Source organism: Athene noctua, chromosome 28 (assembly GCF_965140245.1).
Source record: "Athene noctua chromosome 28, bAthNoc1.hap1.1, whole genome shotgun sequence".
Lineage (NCBI taxonomy): Eukaryota > Metazoa > Chordata > Aves > Strigiformes > Strigidae > Athene > Athene noctua.
In genome coordinates this window covers 1,605,177-1,631,409 of record NC_134064.1, presented here as the reverse complement: position 1 = coordinate 1,631,409, position 26,233 = coordinate 1,605,177, and the positions used below count along the sequence as shown (strand labels likewise).

General features: G+C 47.2%; 1 protein-coding gene across 4 annotated transcripts in view; it reads right to left on the bottom strand.

The window, feature by feature from the left end:
• Nucleotides 1–361: 361 nt before the first annotated feature.
• Nucleotides 362–26,233, bottom strand: part of GFPT1 (glutamine--fructose-6-phosphate transaminase 1) — a 46,247-nt gene continuing 20,375 nt past the window's right edge. For 2 of the 4 annotated variants that reach the window (XM_074928316.1, XM_074928317.1), the window contains 11 exons: nucleotides 24,101–24,206; nucleotides 22,703–22,866; nucleotides 22,020–22,115; nucleotides 21,605–21,702; nucleotides 20,372–20,492; nucleotides 18,705–18,862; nucleotides 15,946–16,060; nucleotides 15,519–15,646; nucleotides 14,603–14,770; nucleotides 14,109–14,270; nucleotides 9,298–13,509 (listed from right to left, as the gene is read on the bottom strand). In XM_074928316.1, the coding sequence (XP_074784417.1) occupies nucleotides 13,465–13,509; nucleotides 14,109–14,270; nucleotides 14,603–14,770; nucleotides 15,519–15,646; nucleotides 15,946–16,060; nucleotides 18,705–18,862; nucleotides 20,372–20,492; nucleotides 21,605–21,702; nucleotides 22,020–22,115; nucleotides 22,703–22,866; nucleotides 24,101–24,206 (1,361 nt within the window). In that variant the 3' untranslated portion in view covers nucleotides 9,298–13,464. Of the gene's footprint in view, nucleotides 574–2,393; nucleotides 2,748–9,297; nucleotides 13,510–14,108; nucleotides 14,271–14,602; nucleotides 14,771–15,518; nucleotides 15,647–15,945; nucleotides 16,061–18,704; nucleotides 18,863–20,371; nucleotides 20,493–21,604; nucleotides 21,703–22,019; nucleotides 22,116–22,702; nucleotides 22,867–24,100; nucleotides 24,207–26,233 lie in introns of those variants that run through there. The other 2 variants (XR_012635260.1, XM_074928318.1) reach the window with 2 other exon arrangements.

Genomic DNA, 26,233 nt, shown 5'->3' with positions numbered 1-26,233 from the left:
CTGAAAACCATTTCCACGCTCCCCCCCTCCTCTGAAGGGTTTGCAGCTGGGGGTGGGATACTCTGCGTGCTGGCGAGTTACAAATGCTGCAGTTTGCTAATGCATAAATACTGCAGCATTTCACAGTCCCTTCCCATGCTCCAGGGAAGACAGGAACATACTCAGGCTGCTGGAGGAGTCTAGAGGATGTTTAGGCCATGAAAGAAGGGGGGTGTCGTCTCAAGCAGCAGTTTCTTGCGCAGCTGCAGAGGTTTGCAGCAGGAGGGGATCTGCTGGTTACGCTGTTCAGCCACAGACAAACTGGAGCGGGAGGGACTCCAGCAGCCTTGGGACACTCTTCTGCACCGCTGGTGCTTCAGTTTCGTGGGGAAGCATCACGGATTTTCCCAGCTTTGCTTTGTCAGTCTAATTCGGGCTGGTACAGTCTGGAAACATTTTTGCGCTGTATTAATTTTTTTTAAATGCATTTCAATCGAAGGAGCAGATTTGTGGCTGGATTTGAGCGCCTTGTGCAACGATGGAAGCTTGCAGAGTGCAGTTTATGTAGGCCTGTGTGCGAGGCTTTTGAAAACACTGCAGGGGAGGAAAGGACAAATTTACTTTCACATGCACACAACTGTCCTTTATTATCCTAAAATGTGGTTCTGGCAAACAGCAGCCACGTTCTTGTTCAGATGGCAGGAAAAGTGAGGATATTCCAGGGCTGACGTGGAACAGTGCCCACGCAGGAGCAGACTGTCCTGGTCTAGGAGTAAGTGTGTGATTTGAGGGTGAGATTAGGTGGCATGGTGACCCCGGATTTAAAGGCACAAGATCTCTTCCAGTTCTGCATTCCCCCCGCACAGCTTGATCCAAAGTTTGTGGAAGCAACTGGAGAGATTTCCCCCTTACTGCAGTGTCTTGCATCAGACCCTCAGCATCTGCTGCTGTTGGGTGCCTGTGCAAATTGGTGTTATGACTCAGGCAGAAAACTCACCTACTCTCTTCAGCAGATTTACCTCTGCAATGCTGCTGTAATTAATGTTTCCTCCTGTTTGCGATAGGCTGCTCTCTGCCAGAAGCATGAGCTTTTGTCTGCACGTCTTTAATTTAGTCATGTGCCCTTGTTCTGGAGGCACAACTGCCTGTGCAGCTCCCTAGACCCAGAGCGGCCCCCCAGGGCTGAAAGGGGCTGCAGGAAAGGGGGGAGGGACTCTTGATCAGGGGGGAGGGATAGGATGAGGGGGAAAGCGTTTAAACTGACAGAGGGGAGATTTAGATCAGATCTAAGGCAGAAATTCTCCCCTGTGAGGGGGCTGAGGCCCTGGCACAGGCTGCCCAGAGCAGCTGTGGCTGCCCCCTCCCTGGAAGGGTTCAAGGCCGGGTTGGACGGGGCTTTGGGTACCTGGGCTGGGGGAAGGTGGCCCTGCCCGGGGCAGGGGGATTGGAACTAGATGGTTTTTAAGGTCCCTTCCAGCCCAAACCAGTCTGGGATTCGATGATCTCACCAACACCTCCTTCACTTCCTAGCTGAGATCTGTGTTATCGAACCACTTTGTGTAAGAGTCTCGGTGCTGTACGGCACCGTGTGGGCACTGCATGTGCAAAGTGCTGGTAACTCTCTCAGCCAAATAGTTTGGGCGAATCCTGGTTGTTTCTGGGGTAATAACTGCCAAATAGTGATGATCCCTGATTTGTCACCAGGGACCAAGTGGGATCTGGGTTTATTCTGGCTGGCTTGGTGCTTGATACCTTCATGCTGCTGCAGGTGAGACCCATCGCCTCTTCCTCGCTGTGTCCTCAGCCTGCCTGTGACATGGTCACCATAAGCAATGGTCCCCCCCCGGCCAAGAGGCATTTCCTGACATCCCAGCCCCATGGTGTTAACACCAAGCCACCGCTCTTCTGCATCTTCTACTGTTTTTGTAGTTTTCTAATCTAATCATATGGAAGGTGATGGGTTTCTTCCCCTCCCAGCAGCCTGCCATAGACATTTCAGCAGATTTTGGGGTTGTTTTGTTTTTTGCTTTTTTTTTTTTGGCTAGCTGTTCTTGTCTGCATGGGTCTGGTGTGTTAAACATTTGAAGCAACGTGCAGGACTGTCCAGCCAGGCTCTTGTGACACAAGTGTCACAAGGACTAAAGGTCCAGGCTTCACAAGCTGTCTGTATGACAGATCCTCACCACACTAGCACGCTGGCTAGAAACTCAAGTCAAACCAACGCAGGCTTGAGCCATCCAACTGTGACTGAACAGGGAAAGAAGGGGGTACAGGGGGATGTCATGAACTTGGCTTTGTCTCTTGGGCTGCAGAAGCAAAGACAAAATGGCATCTGTAAAGCAGAATGCTCTGCTTTTGACATTTGCTTTAAAAATCAAGACATCTTTGGCGACTTTTATTGTTTAAAACCTAAAAACAAGGCGAGAACTTCAGTGCAAAATGCAACCAGCAAGTAATCTGTGACTGTCCTTATCTAGGGGGGGTTTCTAGGCCTTACTCAGTGCAAAACACTCCAACCTGGGGCTGCCAGCCTGCGCTGCGCAGAGCAGACGGGACATGGCTGATGCTCGTTGCCACCACAGAGAGCCCTCGGGTGCGGGCAGAGAAGGTGACAGCCCAGGGACGTGGTTTTGGCTGCCTGCAGCTCACCCTTCTCACTCCTCCTCCTCCTCCTCGAGGCTCTCGAACCACTGCACAGGAGGCGAGTTGCTCACGCAGCGGCGAAGCGGCGCTGGCGTTCAGTCTCTGGCGGCGGCAATGCGGTCCACCTGCAAAAAGGACAGGCAGCCATAAAAACAACAGCCCTTTGAGCAGGGGGGTGTGGTAACGGCACCCAGCAATGGGGACACCGCTGCCATGCGGCCCTGTCACCTGCAGGAAAAGTAGAGTGGGGTTTAAAAAACCCCAGAGATAAGGATATCTGCGTTCTGCAGTGTTAATTCTGGGCTTAAACAAAGAAGGACTTTGTGTGTGCAGGATAACAGTCCAGCCTAGATGGGATTACTCACTGTAACTGAGATACTACAGGAAGAACTGGGCACGCTGGGGGGGGTTAATCCTTGGTCTCGAGGGACCTGTGATGTAGTGTAGCTCCGCTTCTCTTTCTTGCCTTTCTGTGGAGGCCAACGCCACCGCCGCTGGCACCACGCCGCCAGTCTGCATTAAATAGCTGTGGGGAGGCGGGGGTTTGGGAACCAGAGGTTGTAGTTTTGGGACACTGAGGTACAGTTACTGCTGAAACATGCTGGGCAAACTGGAAACTGGGTCATTCCGGCACTGACGCTGCTCTGGTCTTGGCTGCTGTTTCTCTGTGAAACAGCCTCATGCTGGGCCTCTGGTAAAGCTGTGGCTCTGCAGAGACCAAGGCTCTGGGGCAAGAACTCCCCGACTCATCTGGGGGAGGGCAGTGTAATTAGCAGTGGCTAATTCCTACAGGCTCTGCACCAGGTCGGGTGCTGCTTTGAAACTGCCTGAGGGTCGCGCAGGACCCCTCCCTGTGGGCTTTTCTACCTGTTTCCATTCTGGGAAGCAGCATCCACATAGGCTACGTGGTCTTAGGAGCAGCTGTAGTTCTTCCTTTATTTTTTCCAGCCATAGAATAATGGCAGATATTTCCCTTTGGAACAGGACTTTATATAGTGCTTTCCATAGTCACTGAAGCAAACAGAAAATGTCAAATACTGCAATGTTCCCAGGCTGGTGAGCTGTTGTCCCAGCTGAACATTTCCCTGCTTGTTCCTACTGATGAGAGAAGTGTTTCTTAGCTGATGTTTCCACAGTGTCAAAGCCCAGGTCTTGCTGCAGTTCTTTTTTTTTTTTTTTTTTTTTTTTTTTGTGGTTGTGGTTTTTTTTTTTTCCTATGCTAACAGCAACCACCCACATTACTCAAGCACAGTATTTCTCAGAGCTGTGACCAGTGTACCTCCAGTTATCCACAGCCCCCTGGCTGCTGGCCTGCTACAAACCAGCTGGTGCTTTAAATTGAAGACAGCTACAAATAAATGCCTTGCTTTATTGCTTTTCCATGTAGGCATTGGCCACCATACCACTTAGACACGTTGTAACCCAAATGGGAGGGGTAAAGTTTGAGGTACAGAATGCTTCTTAGAGAGAGGCAGCAGATTTTAAGCTGCAACAGGTTTAGGAGCGGGTTTGAAGCTCTTGCTTTGTCTCGCCAGCTCACCAGAGCCATGCTGTCCTTTCAGTGACACCTTACTCTGCACAAAGTGGCATCTAGTGACTGAGCCATAACCTTCAAATCTAGATGAGCAGGGGACAGATGCCCTTTTTGGGATCCAGCCCTGCCTGGAGGAGAGACAATTGCCCCCAGGCCTCTGTCTCCTTCCCCTTTCAGGGGGTAACTGTCCTGAAGCTTTACCCATTCCTGCCCCCTCCCAGCTAGGCTAGCAAAGCCCAGGACCGGGCTTGGGACTATCAGAAGCCCTTGTTCCTGGCTGGCAGCACCTGGAGGGGCATGAGGAGCAGATGGCTTCAGTCCCTGCTGCTCCCTACCCCAGCTCCTGCATCAATACAGACCTGCCGCAAAAATTCCTTCCTAACCCCAGCCACTCCGCTTGCCAGCAGGAGCCTTTCTGGGTTACCTCACGTTGGTCTCTAGACCTGCCTTACTTGGATGTGGTCCTGCAGGGACAGTCCTTGGCAATTCATTCACCCTAGGTTTTAAGCCCTGTTAGGAGCACGTCCTGAAGGGCCGTCTGCCAGTTATGCCCAGGGAGATGACATGACTGTTCTGTAGGCTCAAGTCTGACCTATGGAGAGGAGGGGGATGAGGACTTCTGTTCTCCTTTAGCAACATGATCAGCATTCACAGGGACACACGACCCTGTGACTCCTCGTGGTGTGGTTCTGTGAGAGTTTTTCCTGTCTGTGTAATTCCCAGCTTTGTGCAACTGTGAAATCCTCCCTAAATTCCACCTGGCGATGAGTGGCAGCACAAGCTTGATGTTACATTACCACGGAGGTCGCCCTCTGAACACGAACATTCTGTCTTGGCATGGGGCACGTGTGCCTTGAGTTTTCTCAGGGTGGCCCAGTTGGGGCTGTTTGGATAGAAGAGAATCCTAATTTTCAGCAGTGTTTCTGGCTGGGCTTGGAAAAGCAGGTCTTGCTGAGGATAGGAGATGCTGCAGAAAATGCAAGAAGGAATGTGAGTCTCTACCACAGTTTACAGCAGAGTGATCCGGCCAGTGACCACAGGGGCCATTCTGTCTGTCCTGGGCGTGCTCTTGCACTGGTCTCCCACTGGAGGTTTTGTAGCTCATGCGGGGTTTTCCCAGTGTGGGTGCGCCAGTGGCCATACACTGATAGCCCTGAAGGAACGCAACGCGAGTCATCCTGTGCAGGCCGGCCCAGCACTGGGTGATAGAAAGCCCTTGCTTGTGGAAGGCTTGTTCAGGTGGCAGCTGGCATCAGAGGGAAGGAGAGGCCACGTCGCCTTCCTGGCAGTGACCCCCTCGTGCCACCACAGCACTCGTGGGTCCCGCGCTGCTGGGGGTGCAGAGAGCTGGCGAGGCAGAGCTGGTGTGACCTGCCCCGAGGCTCCCACACGTCCCCTGCCCCTGGGCACACGCTCATCCAGCACAGGTTAATAACTGAGAGGAGCAGGGAGGTTTTAGCTGCATCTCATGCAGCTTTGCGGATTGTTCCTCTCTTGCAGGAGCCGCAGCGTCACTTCGGTACAGCCGAGGTGCAGGGTTTGCCTGGGCAGGGTAATTTTTTCCGTAATAAGGTCTTTGGGCGCCCTCCTACCTCTTGGGAGGAGCTGGCCAGGCCCCTGCGCTGCCGCCCAGCCCGCGCGTGGTCCGAGCGCGTCTCCCGGTGCTGGGGAGCCCTTGGGAGCCTGGCTGGCTCTTTGCTCAGGGCTGCGGTGGGACTGTGAGTGTCTCCAGCGTGTCTGGGCTCACCGCCGCTCGCAGGATCCTGCCTCAAAGAACTGCTGCTGCTCCCTGTCCAGACACAGGCCAGCAGCTTGTTTGTTTAAACTTGTTTCCATAGGAATTTTTAAGGACCATGGGAACATATTTTATTTGACCTAAACAATAAAGAATGAGGCTGAGGAGGGGGGAATGAGTCCCGTCACGTCTGATTTGTGGGTCTGATTTTTCTCTTAGGCTGGGTAACCTCTTCAGCACAGAATGGACCATCTTGGCAAGTCAACTTGCTTTTTTCTTCTCCTTTGTTTTTTCAAATGCCTGCAACGTATTCCAATCAGCTGACAAATGCATAGAAATAGGTCAGCAATAGCCTCTTTTTAAGCACACAGGCCAGCTCTTGGGTCAGGCTTGCAGTAGTTCAGAAACTTGTGTCTGAACTGGTGCTGAAGGAGCCAGATTGTCCAAGTTCAAGTGCAGGCTGTGCCTTGGATGGCAGGGAGGGACCTTGGCTGTCTCTGCACTCCCTCCCTCTGCCTTTGTGCCCCTAAAGCAGGACCTAAGGATTCGCCTAATCACTGCTTGGGAAAGGACAGTGACAGTCTCCTGTCTGATAATTATAAGGTGTAAGACAGCACAGAGCAACCTGGGGTGCTGTTAGTCCTCTGACAGGAAGGTTGGGGTGGCCTCAGGGGCAGCGTGGGCAGAGATTGCACATGGACTTGTAGCAGAGATGGGAGACGAAGCTGCGCTGCTGCAGCGTGTTGCTTGTTGGAGCTTCTAAGCTGTAGGAGCTGAAATGTGGTGACCTACAGAGATGTAATAGCAGCAAAGAGATGCTGGAAGAACAGCCCAGCAAAGAGGGTGTGTGGGCAATGGGGAAGGCAACTACTCATCAGTGGAACTGGCCACCGAGATGAACGTCCATCCCTGTACAGTGTTTTTTACTGTCTCCCAAGAAATCCTGGCAGCTGTCACTAAGCAAAGGCCCTTAAATCCTCCTCACCAGTGCTCTGAAGGCCCGGGGGTGCTGCTCTGGCACCAGGACCCACAAGCTCAACGGGGCAGGCTGTCCTCTCGGTAACGCTGTGCTGCCCTGAAGGCTTTGTGTGTGCAGAGGAGGAGTAGTTCATTCACTTCGTGTCTCTTCACACCTCCACCATGAGTGTGGCTGGCTGCTTTCTTAGGGGGGAAAAAAACAGAAAATTGCTGTTACCACTTTCTGAGGGGGTAAGGAACAGTCGCTCTTCTCAAATCGAGAAGCACAGCCTGTGAACACCAGCCAGCCCTGGGCAGCAGATTGAGCCAGTATGCAGGAACGGCTCCACCACTACTCAGTGTTGTGGTCAAACAGTGCCCTGGGAACAGGAGTCAATTGTCCAGGTTAAAAAAATTCCCCTCCTGGTTCTGCCTGTGTCCAGCTGCCTACTGCTTTCTTTCCAAACTTGTTCATGTCCAAAAGGGGTCTGGGGTAAGAATCCCCCACAGCATAGCCTGTGGACTGCTGCTGCCTCACCGAGCTTCTTACAGCAACCTGAGAACTGGCTGTTGTTGCAGGGGCAGGTGGCATTTCCCTGGTCCCAGGTGTCCCATGGGTGTTTTCTGTGCAAGCGGTTAAGTGTACAGGGCTATGGGTGAAAAACAGTTTGCCAGAGAGCACGAGGAGAATAAGGTGTTGAATGAACACCGTTCCCAGGCTCTTGGCTACGCACGGTACTCCTGCAAGCAAGGGTGAGCACTGCTATATAGCAGAAAAGGTAAATTAGGTAAAAAGAAACTTGCATGAATGCGTACAGTCAGCAGCTTGCAGCTCAGCACTGCAGCTGTGCCGAAGGCCCGGGTCCTGTGAAGCCTGCGCAGGGTAAATGGCGAGAAGCAGGTTGCTCTAGTGGGGCCAAGGAGCAGTTTGGAGAAGCAATCTATGCTAATTTATTCAGACCAAATGCTTGCCCCCTTCTGTAAATCTCACTTAGCTTCTGGGAGCTTATTTACCTTCAAATGCCGTATTGTAGGAGATGAACTCTGTGTGGGATGGAGTTCTGTACAAAGGGCTGCAGGTCTTTTGCCCCTTGTCCTGCAGCTTTTAGCCCCATCAGGAATTAAGGAAAGGGCTTTCTCGCAGCCAGAGCTCAGGACCGACTTGCTCAGGACCCTGGATGTGTCTCTTTGCATTTGTCTTCTTGCTGCCATTTTTATTAGCTTAAATTAAATGTGCTGTATAATGTGTGTGCTCAGATGGCCCAGATGGAGAAATGAGGAGTTTCTCCTGGCAGTGAGTTAGCCATCACACTACAACTCCCTTGCTCTTTGGAGCACAGTATGTGGAATGTATTAGAGAAGGGGGGGTGCCCTGTCCCCTGCGCAGTGACTGGAAGCGCAGGAGCCCCACGACAGCAGCTCGAGAAATGAGGCTGAAGGTGCTGCAGCCCTGTGGTCACTTTGGGAAGATCCTCCCCGGCACCTTTAGTGTCCTGAGCAGATGTGACCTACCGCTACAATGAAAGCCTCAAGCTCTGAGCTGTCGGACCCGGTTTTGTGTACGACTGTCGTACAAACTGGACCTGCTGCTGATTTTTGCAGCTCAGAGCAAGCCAAAGTGGATGGTGTCGCTCCCAACATCTGCATAGGCACTGACTTTTATTATGGTACTAAGGATGTACGTGCGCTGTTTCAAGGCAATAAGCCCTGAAAAGCAGCTTCGTGACCTTTTATACTGGTACTTGTGTAAGAAAGGTATTTGTGAGATGAGCAAGTCCAAGCTGCTCATGTTATCCAGGAAATTAAATGATCGCATTTGATGTTCTTCCCCTGGCGAGGTGAAGGTCCCTGAGGAAATTAATCCATGAATGGCTCCGACTGGAGGAACGGTGGAATTTCAGACAGTTTTTTGTCATTGTGGGCTTCGCCTACAAAGGCATTTTTTAGATATGAACAATCTCTAAGCCCCCAGCTATTGTCTTACAAAAAGGTGCACTTAATTGTACTCTCTCAGCATCTGTGTGGTAGTCCTCCACTGCTGGGTTTGCAAAGAGCCTGTCTGCACGTTACCCAAATGTTTCTTTTTTGAAAAAGAAACCCCAAGTAATATTTGCTAAGCTTGGGTCACGTATGGGCTGTGCTGGCTGCAATTTGTCTCACTTGGTGCTAGAAAAGTGGTATTATATGAGAATTAAGGTATGGAAGGTGATAGCGACTGTCCTGCCTTAAGGAGATTTTTTATGGGCTTTCTTCTTGGTTAGTGGCAAAATCATGGTTAGGAAGGGGCAGGTGAAATACATTCTGTAGTCAGACATGAAAAAAAGCCTGGCTGGTTAGGAGAGGGGAGTTAAACCCTGTGGTTTTCTGCTTTGTACATGTTGCCCTTAACTTTCACAGGGGTTACCTATTCTTCAAGGGATTTAACTAAAGACCAATAATTCCGTTTGTTTAATGTAGGGCACTTGATTTTATTCAAAGGGTGAGATACAAAAAAGTAAGCAAAAAGACAAAACCCAAATTGTAAAACACTACAGACAAAAGAAAGACATCTTCTGCGTACAGCACACAACAGGAAACAAGATACAGACTGGTCCCCACAAACCAAGCCAGCTGGATATGTACAGGCAGAGGCAAACAGATCTAGAAGGGAAGAAGTGGTGGTGGTTGCCACTTCCAGTGTCTATTTACATAAACTGAATTGAAGGCAAATAGTTTTCTTTCCTTTTATTCAAACCAAATACTTCTTTGTTTCTTCTTCTTCCTGTTTCTGATGCAGAGGAGGGTCTCCACGCTTTGAGACAAGTTTGGTACATTCAGGTAGGATCTAAAATTAGCCACAGCTAAACACTGACGTGCTACTTCAAGCGATGAATTTCAATCCCTCCCTCCACCCGACACGCTGCTGCCAGGCACCTACTTGTGGTGCCAAGGACTGTTAGCGAGGGCTGGAGAGGAGAAATGCTTCATTTTTCACTGAAGTGTTGGTCTTCCTTATGCCTTTAGATATTTCAATCTGCAGCTTAACCAAACCTGGTGTGTCTAGGCTAGTCTTAAGGCTCCTAACTGAGCATGACGATGCGTTGTGTCATGTCCACGAGCTCCCTCCCCCTTGACTGGGAAATGGGCTGCGTGAAGCTTTCAGCTCTTCCAGGACGGAGGGGTTGAGCCCTCACAAACAGGAGTGTGGGACATCGTCACCCTGAGGTCAGTACGACCACGCCGAAGAGGAGACAGCGTTGTCCATGTCATGGGGGCACCCTACGGGGCCATGGCCACCCCAAGACAGCCTTGGGCTCTTTATAAGAACATGCACACAGACAGTGTGTTACTCCTCTGACAAATTCAGGAAAGAACTGGCTGTAGCCTTTCCTCAGTAGAGCTAGAGGGGGAAACCTTTCTGACAGAAGCATATTCCATGTACAACTTAATTTGCTATTGTGTGTGTAGCGGTGTGGAATTTGTCTGAGATCTGTGGGGCAGAAACAACATGTGCTGAGCCTGAAGTTCTCTGGCAGTTAAAAAATCCTAAAACCTATGGGCATGTGCTTCCCTTTAAGCCTCTTTAAACAGTTAAATCAAAATAAATTCTGACAAAACTACGCAGTAATAGGCAGCTGCTATTCCAAATGGCAAAGGCCTTTATCTGTATTTACCTGTGGCTCAATTTTAGTGACAGGGCTACTGAATTTTTAAACACCTCAATTAGGAAGGAGGGAATTTTACTGGCTCAGTAAGCAAAACATTCATTCTGGAGAGCAGAAGACTGACTGGCTGTTAATAAATACCACAAGACATTCTAAGAGTTTTCTAAGGAAAAGAGAAAACATCATCTGTTCATCAAAATGCAACACATCTAGACAAAATGAGGTAAGGAAAGCTAAGGAGAGTCCTTTATACATTCTCACTTCACACAGGCATGGCAATTAACAACAACAAGATGCTTAACAGATTCCCTACCATGCTCATCAGAGAAATTCTTCATAGCAAGTGTGCTCCACAGCATTCTTTGATATTGAGCATTACAACATCCGACAGCCTAAGCTGCAAGCAGCGACTACACCTCTGTTGTGGCAGGCAGAGTTTTATACACTTCAGGCAGTTTGCTGGCAACTGGCAGAATGCAGGGGGTGAAAACTACCTTTGCTTCTGACAATGAAGAATCTGTCGTGAGTTTTAATGCCTTAAATTACACATAAGGATTTGTCTATCACAGCAGAAAACCAAATAGCTCAGCGATATCTGTACAGTTACACCCGACATCAGAGTGTCAGACTTAACATTTCTAACTTAGACTCCTGTTCTTTGGTCCTCTTTGTATACAACTTACTTCATAAATATTTAACAGCCTGCATTATTGGACTTTTACTGAATAGCAACTTGTATTTTAACAGGGATGTCTACATCCCGTTTGCTAGGAGACTCGGTAAGCTAGCGGACAATCACCTGTGGGAGGGTAGATAAAACAATACTTGCTGCTTTTCTTCGGGGCAGACTAGGAGAAAAAGATCTCAGAATAATTCTCTTGCAGGGTTCTTTCCTGTGAGATCCCACACTAACGAGAACACGGGATGTGATACTGCAAGTCCTTGGGTCATTGTGCTGGGGGGGGATCCAGGAGGGAACCCTGCCCTGGTTCCAGCCCTCCACGGGAGAGGTTTGCACAGCTTCTCTTCTCTTAGGGAAGCTGACTGGGAGGAGGAGGAGGAGGAGGAGGAACTATCCTCAAGCTGCCAGCACTGAACACATGTTGTTTTTCCTTAAGGATGAGTATCACCGGCAAATGAAGCAGGGAAGTCTACTGGTCATGTTTAGGCAGAGGCACAGAACTGGAGGAGTCAGTGCCTCCTAAGAAAAGCTGTCTAAATAAAATGCAGTATTTACTACTTTGTTCTTAAACAGACACTGGCAGCACAATGCATTCATAAATTAATAGAACGAAAACCATGTATTAATAAACATACATACATTGGTTTTGAGAAGCTGTTTCCAGGCACGCAGCATTTCATTCTCGTAATAAAACTAAGCCTTGAGCTGATACTTAAGTTAAATACTTGCTGGGGTTTTATCTAAAGGGGAATTGCTACAGACGGGGTCTCTGGAAACGCCTCGGTCTGAGCACTCAGCTGCCCTGGTGCGAGCGCCTGGATTCCTGCTCCTTAGCAACAGCCATCCCGTGCAAGGAGAACTCACTTTTGGAGGGTGGTGGCCAGCCCCCAAGTGTTGCACTTGTTAGAGCAGCTCCTGGGGGGCAGCGAGGGCTGGGGTAGCCCCAGCGTTGCTTTACGCCTTGCAGAGCGTTTCTCTTTTTATGGTGCGTGTGTAAAGCTACTTCAAAACCCACCAAGCTGGCAGGAAACCGACCTTCTTGCATTAGGAACTAAGTGGCTTAACTGCCCTTTAATGACTGAAAAAGTCAGTGTTAAGTCTGGAAGGCGTGTTTCTCTGAGTCATTTCTGATTCTCTGCATGCTTGTTATAAAGCTATTTACCAAGGTATATATTTCTGTCTTGTCTGTCGAGCCTCTTTTATCCCCTCCAATTTTAAACCAGCTGAATTTGACACAAGTCACATACAAACTGCTCCTAAATAAACCAGAACCCGTGCTTTCGTTAAGGGACTTTGGCCAACGTTGTAAGCCTCAGAAAGGGACCTTTTGTGCCATCTCTCTGCCAGAGAAATACAAGGTAGAAACTCCTACGCATTCAGACTAGTGACCTGCGGCAGCATAAAGCCGGTTCCTTGGGATGTGTTTATAGTGCCACAGTGCTCAGTTCAAAGGGAAAAAATCCTCAACACAGGAAGACTTCTACTTGTGTAAAGAACCAAAGAGCAGCAGTAACAAAGGCCCAGCGGGACCTGAGCGCTGTTCCTACCCCTCTCCTGCCCCACCTTTGGTGAGGGCCCGTCCCACGCCAGCCAGGCGCGAGTTCCCCATCTCGGTGGGCACAGCACAGGCCTGTGCTGGTGTGACAGCATGTTGGGGCCCACCGAGGCTAACAGATTGTCACTTGCTAGGTATTTGGCATAGAAAAAACCCTTCTGAAGCAACAATATTTTCTTAGCACGTTTACCACGTGCCTAAAATTTAGGAGGTTGTGACAGGTCAGTTTAATTCTTTTGTACATGAGGCAGAAAGTTACCCCAAACGCTTGTTTACAGTTTCATTCACTGTTAAAATATCTGCACAAGCATGACCAGTAACAGCTCTTGTTCCAGTTGTATATCCTGGTATCCTGCTTCACTGCCTGAGAGCACGCCAGGTAATTCATTGAATGGTTTCTCATCAGCAATTGGAATGAGCCACACTGGGTAAGAAACAATAACATTATCTGAAAGTAAAGTGGAGGGCCCCTTACCTAGAAGACTCAGTAATCTTTAAAGAAAACCATTTAACATCTTTCATGGAAGGCTACTGTTCAAAAAACCCCAAAGCTATCGACATAGCATGTGGAATCAGTTTGACAATCACTAATGTAATGGAATTACGGTGATCTTATACACAAACAATGATTTACCAAAATAAGATTTACCTAGGGGACTTTAAAATCAAGTTATTTTGGTACCAAAAAAAGTCTTTCATTTAATTCCCCTTTGCCCCTATGATTCAGATGATCTTTCACTCTACAGTTACGGACTTGGCCAGATTTCTTGGAAAATCAACCTGCAGAGAGGGAGGAGAAAGAACACGCTTGTGAGTATTTACACACTTCGTTTGTGTATAACTTTGTAACGTGTGGAACTTTTGTTCTGTGTTTAAACTGAAAACGACTGAACACATTTTTGTGTTAATCGGCGCAGAAAACGTCCATAAACCTCAACAGTTATGACTCCTCTGTCAAGAACTAAGGAGTCAGACCCTTTAGTCTGTGTTGTTACGGTGCTCAAATGATAAAAGGTCGAGGCCAGTGTCTGTATTAAGACCAAACACCTCACACAAACAGACTCTGTCAGACATCCTTCTGTGGGTTGTTACTCCTTGTAGCTTCCTACCAGCCCTCCAGAAACTGTACGCTCGTACCCAAAAACAGACACGTGTCCAAACTCAAACTGCACGAGAGCGGGCCGGGTGTGCTCGCCTGCCTTCCAGTTTTGTTCACGACAAGCTTCTGTAATTGCCAGGTCTACCATTTATCAGGGTCGTTCCAGTAGCTCAAGCAATTAGACAGACAAACCCCACAGACTTCCACCATCACCCCACGCATCTGTTCCAGGTCCGCAGACAGCAAAGGCGAGCGCAAAGGGAAGGAATGTTCTACTTACATCGTATCCTCGGAGAACTGCAAGGTGGAAAGCCAGAAGCTGGAGGGGAATAACGCTCAGGATCCCCTGCAGACAGTCCACGGAATGGGGAACTTTGATTGTTCTTTTATTGTTCTTAATTGTCTCGATGTCTTCCTTATCACAAATCACAACAGGTCGCCCCTGCAAAAAAGAGAAACGTTGAAGAAAAAGAGGTCTGGAAGGTTCTTCTCTCACTTCTGTTCAGAGCACCAGTGGCAAGACCTTTTTACTTAATTTAGAACAAAACAGTTTTGCATCCCACGAGCATCCCTGTAACACAGTTTAAGGCGTAAATAAACCACACCAGGCTTCTGCAGCCTGCTGCAAAAACTGCACTTGAAGTGCCCAGAATATCTGCTGAATTCACATTCTAGGCAGTGACACTAAGGCAAATAGTTTTTGGGTGTCCTGTAAACTGCTTCTACGTTAAAAGCAACATTTCCAACACACTGTAAACTTCTACAGGTACCTACCTGCCGTGCAATGACCTGCTGGAGAGCGTTCTGGCACTTGGCATACGTGTGGTCTCTCATGATGATCATGATAACAGGCATGAGTTTGTCCACCAGCGCGAGAGGGCCGTGCTTCAGCTCACCTGCCAATATCCCCTCGGAGTGCATGTAGGTAATTTCTTTAATTTTCTAGATAGGGGAAAAAAACCAAACAAACAAAACATTCATACAGCTTTGGGCAAACTTGTAATTTTTTTTTTAACCATCTCTCTGGCTTCTTCCACTGTCTTTGCAACTTTGTAAAAGCGCGTTCTGGCTCTCCTCAGATCCAATATGTAGAAAGCCAGCCTGGAAATTGAGACCAAAGCAGTGCACGAGGGCTGAGCTGCCTGCAGACCGTCCACGCTTTAGAGTTTAACGCCGAGCCCAGCTCGGGCCTCGTGGCCTGGCAGCAGCCAACGCATCTGTCATCATGGTCTTGAACTGGGCAGGCAAACGCCAAGAGGACGTGTTTGTGTGGCCGCAGATGACAGCACTCACAACGACAGGGAGCTCCTCCAACGTGGGAACTCCAATATATGGCTTTTAGAACGTACACGCTCAGTTTTGGATGCTGAGCACTCCTGGAAAGGCCACCCCAACAGTTCAAAGAACTGATGTGACTGGGGTGCCCAGTGAAGCATCCCCAGCCCGAATGCAGAAAATACACCCACCCTCTCACCTCCCGTGGCCTGTGGCTGTGACCGGGGTACCTGCAAACAGCAGCCTGAGCAGCATTACTGGGACTTTTCACTATTGGACCCAGAACATCAGCCAACATGCCTCAGCTGGTACCTGTGTTTAAACCAGCTTGTAGGCACGTGTCATTTCCTGTGTGGAAATCTGAAATCCAAGGTGAATTGTGTTTGAACCATCTTTAAATAAAGAAATTTCTTACCAAAGCTCCCTCAAGGCATGTGGCATAATGGTAGCCACGTCCCATGATGAGAACAGACTTCTGATGGTAGAGCTCGGTGGCTAGCTTCTGGATCTCATCATCCATACTCAGCACTTCTTTAATTAAGTCTAGAAGGAAAGAGAAGAATTCAAGTTGTCTGTGCTCCTGTGCCTGCACCCCTCAAACAACAAATACCCTTCATACACACAGGTAACAGTGATCTGTGTAAAAACTGGACTCTGTGTTTTAACAGTCCAATTTAGCAGTCTGAAGACATTAGAACATGGTTGTGAAAGTTAATGCTAACAGCCACGTTGCACCTATCTGATCCCCCCAGTATTTCAAAGCAAAGTTCAGGCATTGCTGAAGTTCATCTGTGCTACTGAGTTTCACTTGGTGAGATGCAGTACATGCGGCAGTTTCCTACCTGGCAGTCCCTTTAGCCCACGCATGATTTCCTTGCGCCTTTCCTGCATGGAAATTCTGTCATCACACATCATCAGAGCAAACATCACCAAAGAGACAAACTGGCTGGTGTAGGCCTAATAAGCGGGGGGAAGAAAGAGGGGAAACACATCATTACAACAGTAACCAAACAGTTGTCACCTACTGTGTAAAATCCTTAGACTAGGCCTTGACTTTATTCTTAATGTGGTACCAAACAGCAGCTTTCATTCCAACTAACCAGCAAAGATGAACGTGGAATTGAGATTGAGAGCAGCCCCAGGGAGAAGGGCTTCGGGGTGTTACTGGATGGAAAACTACCTGTGAGCCAGCAACATGCTCTGGCAGCCCAGAAAGGCACCTGTGTGCTGGGCTGCACCCAGAGCAGGGTGGGCAGCAGGGAGAGGGGGGATTCTCCCCTGTGCTCCGCTCTGTGAGCCCCCCCTGCAGTGCTGGGTCCAGCTCTGGGGGCACCAACAGCAGAAGGACACGGACCTGCCCGAGCGGGGCCAGAGGAGGCCACAGAGATGCTTGGGGGGCTGGAGCACCCCCTGTGAGGACAGGCTGGGAGAGTTGGGGGGTTCAGCTGGAGGAGAGAAGGCTCCGGGGAGACCTTAGAGCGGCCCCCCAGGGCTGAAAGGGGCTGCGGGAAAGGGGGGGGGGGACTATTGATCGGGGGGGAGGGATAGGATGAGGGGTAACGGGTTTAAACTGACAGAGGGGAGATTTAGGTCAGATCTAAGGCAGAAATTCTCCCCTGTGAGGGGGGTGAGGCCCTGGCACAGGCTGCCCAGAGCAGCTGTGGCTGCCCCCTCCCTGGAAGGGTTCAAGGCCAGGTTGGACGGGGCTTTGGGTACCTGGGCTGGTGGAAGGTGGCCCTGCCCGGGGCAGGGCGGTGGGACTGGATGGGCTTTAAGGTCCCTTCCAACCCAAACCAGTCTGTGATTCGACAAAATTCACAGGGCAAATCTCATTTGAGCAAACCTCAAATGGAGGTGTGCAATGACACAGTCTCCTGATACTGCGAGAGATTAAGATACAACAGGCAAATTGGAATATTTCTAAGATTGTCTGGTGATTATTAAATCATATTTTGGAAGCATACCTGTGTCCTTCTTTACTACAAGTAAATGCTGAAAACACTGAAGACAGGCAGCCCCACTGACTGGAGATGTCCAGTGGAAGCCCACCACTAACATCTGGCCATCAAAACAGGACAGTAGCTGAAATGTTTTTGGACCACGTTCAAGGAACACAAAGACAGCTGCAAAGGTAAGTGATTTCCCACCCTGCTTCTTTAAGAACAGATTCTGAACTCTTCACCTCGGTAAGGTTCCATATTTGTCTAAAAGACCATAGTGACTGGTGTCACTGACTTTGGGAAAAATCATCGGCACAGGCAAGTGAAATCAGTGCTCAAGTTGAGGCAATTCTATTCACAAAAAGATTTGAGGCACAGTATCAAACAGCTATTGCAAAGCCTAGCCTCTGAATTCCTTATAAGACAAATGTTATAAAATGGTCTGTGGTGCCAGCCTGGGATTGAAAGTGCTTAGAAATAAGATTAAGGTTTGTAGTATTTCTGTCCCTTCCTAAACAATGATCAAACAACCTTTCATATTGCTATACTGGAGAAGATTTAAATAGCTCTGAAGGAATCTAGAAAAGCTTCAGTTACGCTGACTAACAGAGTTTGATATGGAATGTGATCTACTTTGTTTTGGTGCAGTTGAAGATTGCAGAAGTAAACAGCACCAGTCACGCTAACAATGCTTGGGGTTGTTTATAGCATGTTCCCAAAATTAAGTTCTGGACAACCTTAGGGCAGAATTTTTTCAAGTTTGTATTTCATATACGCACAACTTTGGTAACTCCCCACATCACCAGAGAGAAAATGCCATTTTCAGTTATCTCCAACATAGTAATGTTGGCCATGTGAAAACAACCCAGGGACAAACAACTCGTTCAAGAGTTTCTTGTAAGAGACTCATGAATTTTCCATGATCAAATTCCCCAATGAACTATTAAACTCGAATGTGGTTTTTGGCTGAATTTATGTAACAGATTGACATCATCTCGCCTCTAAATATAACTAAATCAAAGCAGATTTCACCATGTAGAAGCACTTCATCAAAATGAAATGCAGCAAAGCAAGTTGTTTTATACTTTATGGTGCATAGCCAGATGCATCAACCACAGAATAATTCTGTTAGGTGGACATTAATACAGGTTTTCTCTAAAAGCCCAATTCCCTCATTTGCCAAAAGTATAGTTCTAATATCACACTTTCTTTAGTAAAGCAACGCCGTTAAGGGCAGTTACATGCAGTCAAAGTTTCCATAATCTTGTCTTTTAATTTCCTTTTTCATCTTTAGACCTTAAGCTGAATCTGCACCTCAAGACAAATGATGGTAGAGAGGAGGGAATTCTTGCCTTTTAGGGAATTCTTTCCTCTGAGACCCTTTTGTTTTCAATGTTTAATTTGATTCCTTATAATATTTCAGTTACAAGAAAAAAAAAACCTTTGCAAGATAGAAGAAAAAGAAAATAAAGAGTCTTGCTGGGCACATGGTCATTAACTACACAATCATCACCATTACACAATAGCAACCTGTAAAAATGGAACCAGAAGCATTCAGAAGAGGAGTAGTGCTACAGCCAACACCTTCAGGAGGAGTTTCAGGAACAATAATAATAATAATAATAATAATGATCAGTGAGGTCTATAAGCTTGTGACTCACCTTGGTACTGGCAACGCCGATCTCTGGTCCCGCGTTGATGTGGACTCCACAGTCGGTCTCTCGTGATATGGAGCTGCCGACCGTGTTGGTTATGCCAACAGTTAAGGCTCCTCTCTCCTTGCAGTACCTAAGACCCATCAGTGTATCTGCTGTCTCACCTGAAAAGACAAGCATTGACAGTGCCATGGTCAGTGTCAGTCATTGCAGCGACTTCCCAAACAGAATCTGAGAGGGTTGTATCTCCCTGCAAGTCAAAGGAGTTTGTAGTTATCTCAGACCCAGTACACTGTGTTTTAAGCCTAAAAAGAGGACAGTGAAATCTAGAAAAACACAAAACCTCACAACAGTAGTTGGTGTAAGAAAAAGGTGGTATTCTCCTATGGTTAAAAGAAAAGAGGCAGTTCAAGTGTATCTTCTTTAACAAAACCAATTTTCTTCCTTTTCCTCATTAATAAAAATTCACCTGGGGGGAAGATCACTGGACATAACCCTGCTGAAGCGTCCAGGGGCTGCAAGTGGCACTAAGTCACAGCCTTTTGAGGCCCCCCCTTTCTGCCACTGAAATTCAGGGCACTGTTGGGCTGCTGGCGCTTACCAACACCACGAGAGCTTGCGAAATCTGTCACCAAAGAGGTTATGTCTAAAACTAATCATCCTCGTTCAAAACTGTTTGCCCTATGCAAACACAAGCTGGCTTAGGTGGGACTTCATGTGTTGATTCAAAAACTCAAAGATATAAAGGAAGCAGAAAAAGCTGGTTTAAATGAACATGATGGGTGGGGGGAACTGGGGTTGAGTTCAGTATTTACTTTGGTTTTCTACTGCCCGATGACCAAGCTCAGGTTCCAGGCAAATCTTTGTTCGTTTGCCACATCCAACACCTCAGGGGAAAGGTGCATCCCCTGGTGTGCCCTCAATCGTGTGCCCTGTTAGGGGCATCTGCACGTGTATTCAAAAAACCCAGGGAAAACCTGAATGTCAGCCCCCTACAAAGAGAGGTTATTCTGAGTTACTTGATACGAGAAGAAAAAATTGCTACCAGAAGGATATTTTAACCTATGGAGAAAAAGTAACAACTAGTTTTAGTATCAAAGTCAAAGATCAGTTACGGAAATCTGCAATAGTAAATACAACTAAGAGGAAAAGAAAAAAAAAAAGTAGTTTTGTATTGCAGTTGTCCTTGAAAATATTTTGAATGTGACACACATCCCTTTTTTGTTTTTTAATGCTTAAGTGTGTCTTTTCTCTAATATTCCACTCCCAGGTTGTTGTATTTTTTGATACTGGTGTGTAGTCATTTCTTTTATGGATCCAAGCCACCGTATAGCTCGGTATCTGGTCGTGCTTTCACTACAGAACTAAAGCTATTCAGAAGAAACTATCACACTGCCATTACCCAGAGCTCAGTAGCATTTCCTTAGATTGATGGAATATTTCCTCACAGAGAAAAGAAACAAAACTACTGTTACCGTATGTAAGACTCAGCCAAACCAAATCCTGCCCCGGCAGGCAGATGGACAGAAACCACTCTACTTCTCCCCATCTCTAGTACGTGTGTGCCAATTCCTTCTTTCACACAGATTCCTGCAAGAATCAGGCCCTGCTGCCTCTTCCCTCCCAAGCTTACGGGAAAGAGGGGAGTGGGAGGTGGCAAAATGAGACCATACCTGACTGGCTGAGGAAAAAGCAAACATCATCTCTGAAGACAGGGGTGTTTCTGTCCAAGAAGTCACTGGCAAGTTCAACCATAACGGGTAATTCGGTCAGTTCTTCCAGAACCTGACGGGTCTGGTAAAAGGAGATATCAGAATGTTACAGATTACATCGTGTTTAAAAAAACCAAGTGTTTGGAGTACAAAAAAAAGCCTTCTAGTTGCCACACTCTGGAAAACATTACTATCAAAATACCGTGTGAAAATTAGTGCTGGGTTATATTTTAATTACTCAGTATACCCACACTCAAGTTGCACAACATCCCTGTGAAAAGCGACCCTGCTTTTGGCACCACGAAAAGCCTGAGGCCAACTCCTCCCTCACACGTGGATTGTTCTTAAGTCAGCCTCACTTATTATATAATACTACGTATCTATTATATAATACAGGGTGTCCTTCTGTCAGACTGTAACTTGGACTACTGAAGAACTCAAAAACCACTCAAAAACTCATCCAGGCCAAGCCAGTGACTCGTTTTGGCTAGCTGAAGGATTACTGTTAACATTATCTTACAGAGCTAGCCAAGATGAACAAAAATTTTCTTTACTGGTCCTTGCAAATCAGCGAACACAGCTGCGTTTTGCAGCCCTTCTGAGAGAAGCCAGAGGATTCCTCTGCAAAGTTGCAGAGTGCTTTTAGTTGCAACATTACGGGCTGCCAAGCTACAGTCTAAAATGGCTTCATCTACAGCCATCGTGTTTTAACCAGTGATTAGGCCGGGCCTTGACAAAACAAGCCGACACGCTGGCTGCAGGCACAGCCAGTACTTCTGTGAGGTACGAAGTGGAGCCTCTTCGCTCTGAGCAGGCACCGCTGTCTGCGTGAAGAGCAGGGAGGAGGAAATCCTGCCTGGCTCACGGCAGCCCCTCCCTTGCTGCAGCACTTGCATTCTGCTCTCCACTGTCTCTCCTCCTGCCAAAGGTCTTTTATGGCAGAGCAGGTTTTGTTTTTTAAAGCCTTCCACAGCAACGAAAGTCACAGGCAACGTTTTCAGAAATATTCGAGTTCTCAGCTTTTATTTCCTACTGCTGTTGGGGGTGAAAGTGTGGTTGTACGCAACTTTCAAAAGCTTCATTCATCAGCGGGCACTTGCTCAGTCTTAACCTGCATCAATCCTTGACCTGCTCGGCACAGGCGATGCTGTGCCCGCTGTTCAGTTCCCCAGCTCACAGAGACTGAGCACTCACCGCAACGCCCGCGTGGTAACTTGTCCCACAAGCAATAAGGATCAAACGACGACACCTCTGAATCTCCTTGATGTGATCCTTCAACCCACCGAGATTGACTGTGAACAAGATTCCGAGAGAAAAATTAGGGTGGCCACGCAGCAGAAATTCTCAGGATTAGTGGTGCTGACACACAGTGTGTTACAATCTCCATCAACTGCTTTACTTTTTGTGATTTGATTTTTTTTTTTTTTTTTTTGGCAACCTCACCACCAGCGCATGTAATTCTGGAAGCTCTCCCTGCGAGACACACACATCGTCTTACACCAGCGTGTTTTAATCTCCCATGTCATCACCTACTTCCTCCTCTAGAACTGCTGTGAATAACTGCTAGATACTGAGCTGTCAAAAATAAAGGAGGCTTAATCTCAATTACCAGTGTAGTCATCAAAGTTGACCCTTCCTCTCATCGTATTAACGACAGATTCTGGCTGTTCAAAAATTTCCTTCTGCATAAACGAACTGAAGTTACCTATAAAAGAAAGAAACAAACCAAATGAGAACATTTTAAACTACCTCCTGGTAATCTACATTTTTCCTGTGTATACAGGGAAAAGCTTGGACCAGAGTCACTAACAGGCCAGACAAAAGTTATTAAGCTGATGATACTTTTTGTTTTCTGCCAAAGCGTCAGCTCATCATGAGAGCTAGATTCAAATTACTAAAATGTGTCAAAGGGGAGTCAGATCTGGAACAGCAAACCTGCTAGGGATCAATCCCGGAACAAACGGATGCCTCCTAGCAGGAGGCAGAATCCTCAGCCCCAGAGTTCTCCTCATGATGGTGTTAGCAGCCAGAGGGCAAGTCCCAGCAGATGTAAGGACAACTGTTTTCACCATGAGGGTAGTAGAGCACCGGAACAGGCGCTCACACAGGCGGGGGGCTTTCTGTCCTTGGAGACACTCCAGGCTCGACTGATCGAGGCCCTTTAACACTCTTGGACCCGCTCTTAACACAGGGATTGGACCAGTGACCTCCAGAGGTCTTTTTCAACCCGACTTATTCTGTGGCTCCAGGAGGACCCGTACATCTACGCAGGTGACATCCAGAAGATTTTACCCTTCATGATTTGCTGAAGTTCCATCTGCAGGGTTTGGACGGCGCGTCCGGGGTGATCGCCTGCTGTGCGTTTAATCCGGTGGATGGAAAGACGACCATCAACCACAGCTGCTACATCATCATCTTCAAGGAAAATCACTCTGTTGGTATGCTCAATGACAGCACTATAAAAGCATACACCATTTGCCATAAGACATTATTCTTCAGAGAAAGATGAGGGCTACAGCCTTTTTATAATCCAACATACAGTTTTTGATTCAAGAAAGTTACTCATTTCAATGGAATTTCTTTTAAAATAAGAAGAGTACTGTAAAGTACATTTCCACCCTGCCAATATAACTGGATTTTTTCCACCTACCTCATTATTAATTTCAGTGCCTGCTTTAAGAAGAAGCTATGCATTCCTCAGACAAAGCAGGATGTGCAGCAGTGTGATCTAACCGTTCGAAGCTAGAGAGTGGAAGTCAGGAAGAGAGTGATCTGCCCTAGCACACCCGGGGCTCAACTACAGGTGCAGATTCCTTTCTTGGTTCTTCCAGTGATGAGCTGTTGACCCTCCCTGCATCTCATTTTCCCCATTTGGAAACTGGGGACAGCTTGGCCACCTGTTAAAGTACTTTGAGATCTGCTGCGGAGCACTCCAAGAATTAGGCACTGTTGAATACCTTCCCTGCCCGCAGTTCACTTGGGGAATGTCAATACTGGAATTACCAGTAGGGTTTACAATTTCTGGCCAGGTTTTAGCCTGTACTCTCTCTTAGTTGAATAGTAACCTGTATTGAAATCAGGTCCCTACTTTAGTAGCTTTTGTTCTGAAAAACTCTCTAAAAATCAAAACACATTAGGATATCCTGACTCCCCAAAATGCTCTGATTAGAAGAGCTGCAGAAGTCAACCATAGCAGTATTTTTACATTTCTGGAACAAACATTCACCTCCCTAATACAAAAAAACCCAAAAGCTCTGGTAAATACGCTGCTGTCAAGTTAGTGTTTCCTCCCTCCACTGGGATTCAAATAAGCCACCACTGATGATAAAGGAATTGCAGATGTGCTGAGATCCCTGGAGAATCAATTCTCCTGAAAATTAGCATCTATCCTGTTAATTTAGGTCAGTACTCTCAGGTTTCCTATCACTGACCTCAGAAATCTTATCAGCAGGTGTGCTTGAAGAAGGGTAACATCACTATTCCAAAGCCAGCATTCACTTGACAGAAACTCTCACCCAATCCACCTCCGTCTCGCTCAGGGCCGCGTATGGCAACTCGTTAATGTGGGTAAGGTGATGGCCACGTACACACAAACCACTTTATTCAGAAAGAAACCCCAGCGCCCCCATCTCTCATTCAGCTTTAAACAGCGTGTTTCCATATATGCTAAATGATACTGGAAAACATTACCTAGCATCAGAAGCGAAGTAGTACTCCACAGCTTTCTCCTCCACAGGGAAAAGGCAGGTGGTACTGTCAACGCGGGACAGGTTGCAACTTCCCTTCTTGTCTTTACCTAGAAGAGAGGAGGGTCAGGTCTGGCACCCGCTGGCGAATGCGGAGCGCGGCGGCAGCGCCAGCTCACCCCGAGGTCCCCAGGCACCGTACCAACATGAAGCACTATTTTCATTTTCATGTGAGTGGTCACAGTAAATTTAACAGCCACAATGGAAGAGGGCAGCGTACCAGCACTCATATTATTGTGCCTTTCTCCGTTTGCTTGTGAGGCTTTTATGGGCTTGCGAATTAAGTCTGCAAGTGTAATGTTAATCCAGAGTTTTAAGTTTAGAGGAAAATGCCAGTAAAAATTCAAGTTAATGTGTGGCTCCACTAGGAGAAGAAAATTCAAGTTGCTTTACACGCAGTCACATTTACCAACATCTGCCCAGCTGAATCTGCTCTTTTTATCATTTTAAGTTTCTCCTATGGTCTCGTTTCACTAACTTTCCCCAGGCTTTCAGAAATCAAGCAGGATTGCTCTTTCTTTGTCAGTTATTCTCAGCACTGGGGAAATTCTTTCAGAGCTGCCACCTGTGCAACCGCACTGCTCCACTGAGCCCTGGCAGATGCAACCCAAACCTGTTTTTGTCTGGCTGAGCTAGCTCAGGCACAGATCAGGAAATCCATGATTAAGTACTCGGCCTTGTTCCTGAGCTACCACATACAACCACCTCACTCTAAGCCTAAAATTGTACGGCTGGTAAACTGCTGCGAGTTGTATGCTATTGCCAGGGGAAGTCTCTAGGTGTACCAAAGGGTCTGGGGCTAAGAGTCAGCTTCTGAAAAACTTGTGCTAAAGCTTTGACAAGGTTCAGTGTTTCACCAGGGACCCTTTCTGAAGTGTTCTGGCAATTCCCAATACTCTCCAATTCTCCGCCTCCTCTTTCACTGCAGAAAATACTTCTCAGTCGCGAGGCTCATCAGGAATGCAGATGAGGACCAAAACACCTACTGCTCAGCACTGACCTCAGACAACATTATTTGCCAGTCATTGTGCACGGTATGGTAAGGGGGTGGATTAATCAGCTTATCTAGCAAAATGTGACTCCTGCTGAAGAACAACTATGCTGAAGTTACTCTTATTATAATATTTATTCCATAAGCTCTGATGTTGTGTTTTGCCTACTCAGTGATGTAAGTAGAGCTCATTATGTTTAGATTTATACTTCTGTAAATGTAAATGTAAAGAAAAAATACTGCTTTCATGTTGATACTCGATAAGAAGGTTCCACTCAGCCAACAATTTAGAGCCCTCCACTTATTAAGTCCGTAAATGAGGAAAACAACTCGTTTGTTGTCGCGTTAAGACAGGACAGACTGATTTGTGGTTGAGAAAGGACAGAGCAAAGGTGTTAGCGGCCGTTCCCCAACAGAACCACCCATACTTGATCAAAACATGCAAATTTTGTTTCTCAAAATAGAACACTTCCCTGCATTGACTTTATTATGTTGCATTGCTTTCCTGGATGTGGTTAAAAAGTTACAGTGAGTATTACCAGCCAATTGTGGTTGTTATGGATTGTCCATAGATTGTCCATTTATCTATAAATAGCCTGGATTGTTGCTCTACAGCACCTACCTGCTGTTTACTAGAATTTAGAAGCAACACAGAAGTAATCTTTTAATCTTTTCCATTCTAAATCAAAGAATGGAAAGAAACATCACAGAGAATTGACACAGGTATGGTAAAAAAATGGGCAGGGGGGTCAATTTTTCAGAAAAGCCTTAGTGCCTCTGAAAGCTGAGGGCCTTTGGTTCTTAAAGCCCCTGGGAATTAAGGTTAACCTGACTTCAGAATTTTACTCTAAACACTTTACACTGACTTAGGAGAGATTACGTTTGGTAATAAGAAACAAAATCTTGCCTCATGTTTGGATTCAGGTAAACCAGCTCCTGAGAGAGAACAAACGTAGTTCACCTTTCAACAGACTGAGGTTTGTTTCTCCTCCAGCAAAAGAGCAGCGAGTTCATCCACTGAGTGTCAGCGCCTGAGGCCATTGTCTGCTGAGGGTGGAATCTCATTTATTTACAGAGCCAAGAATC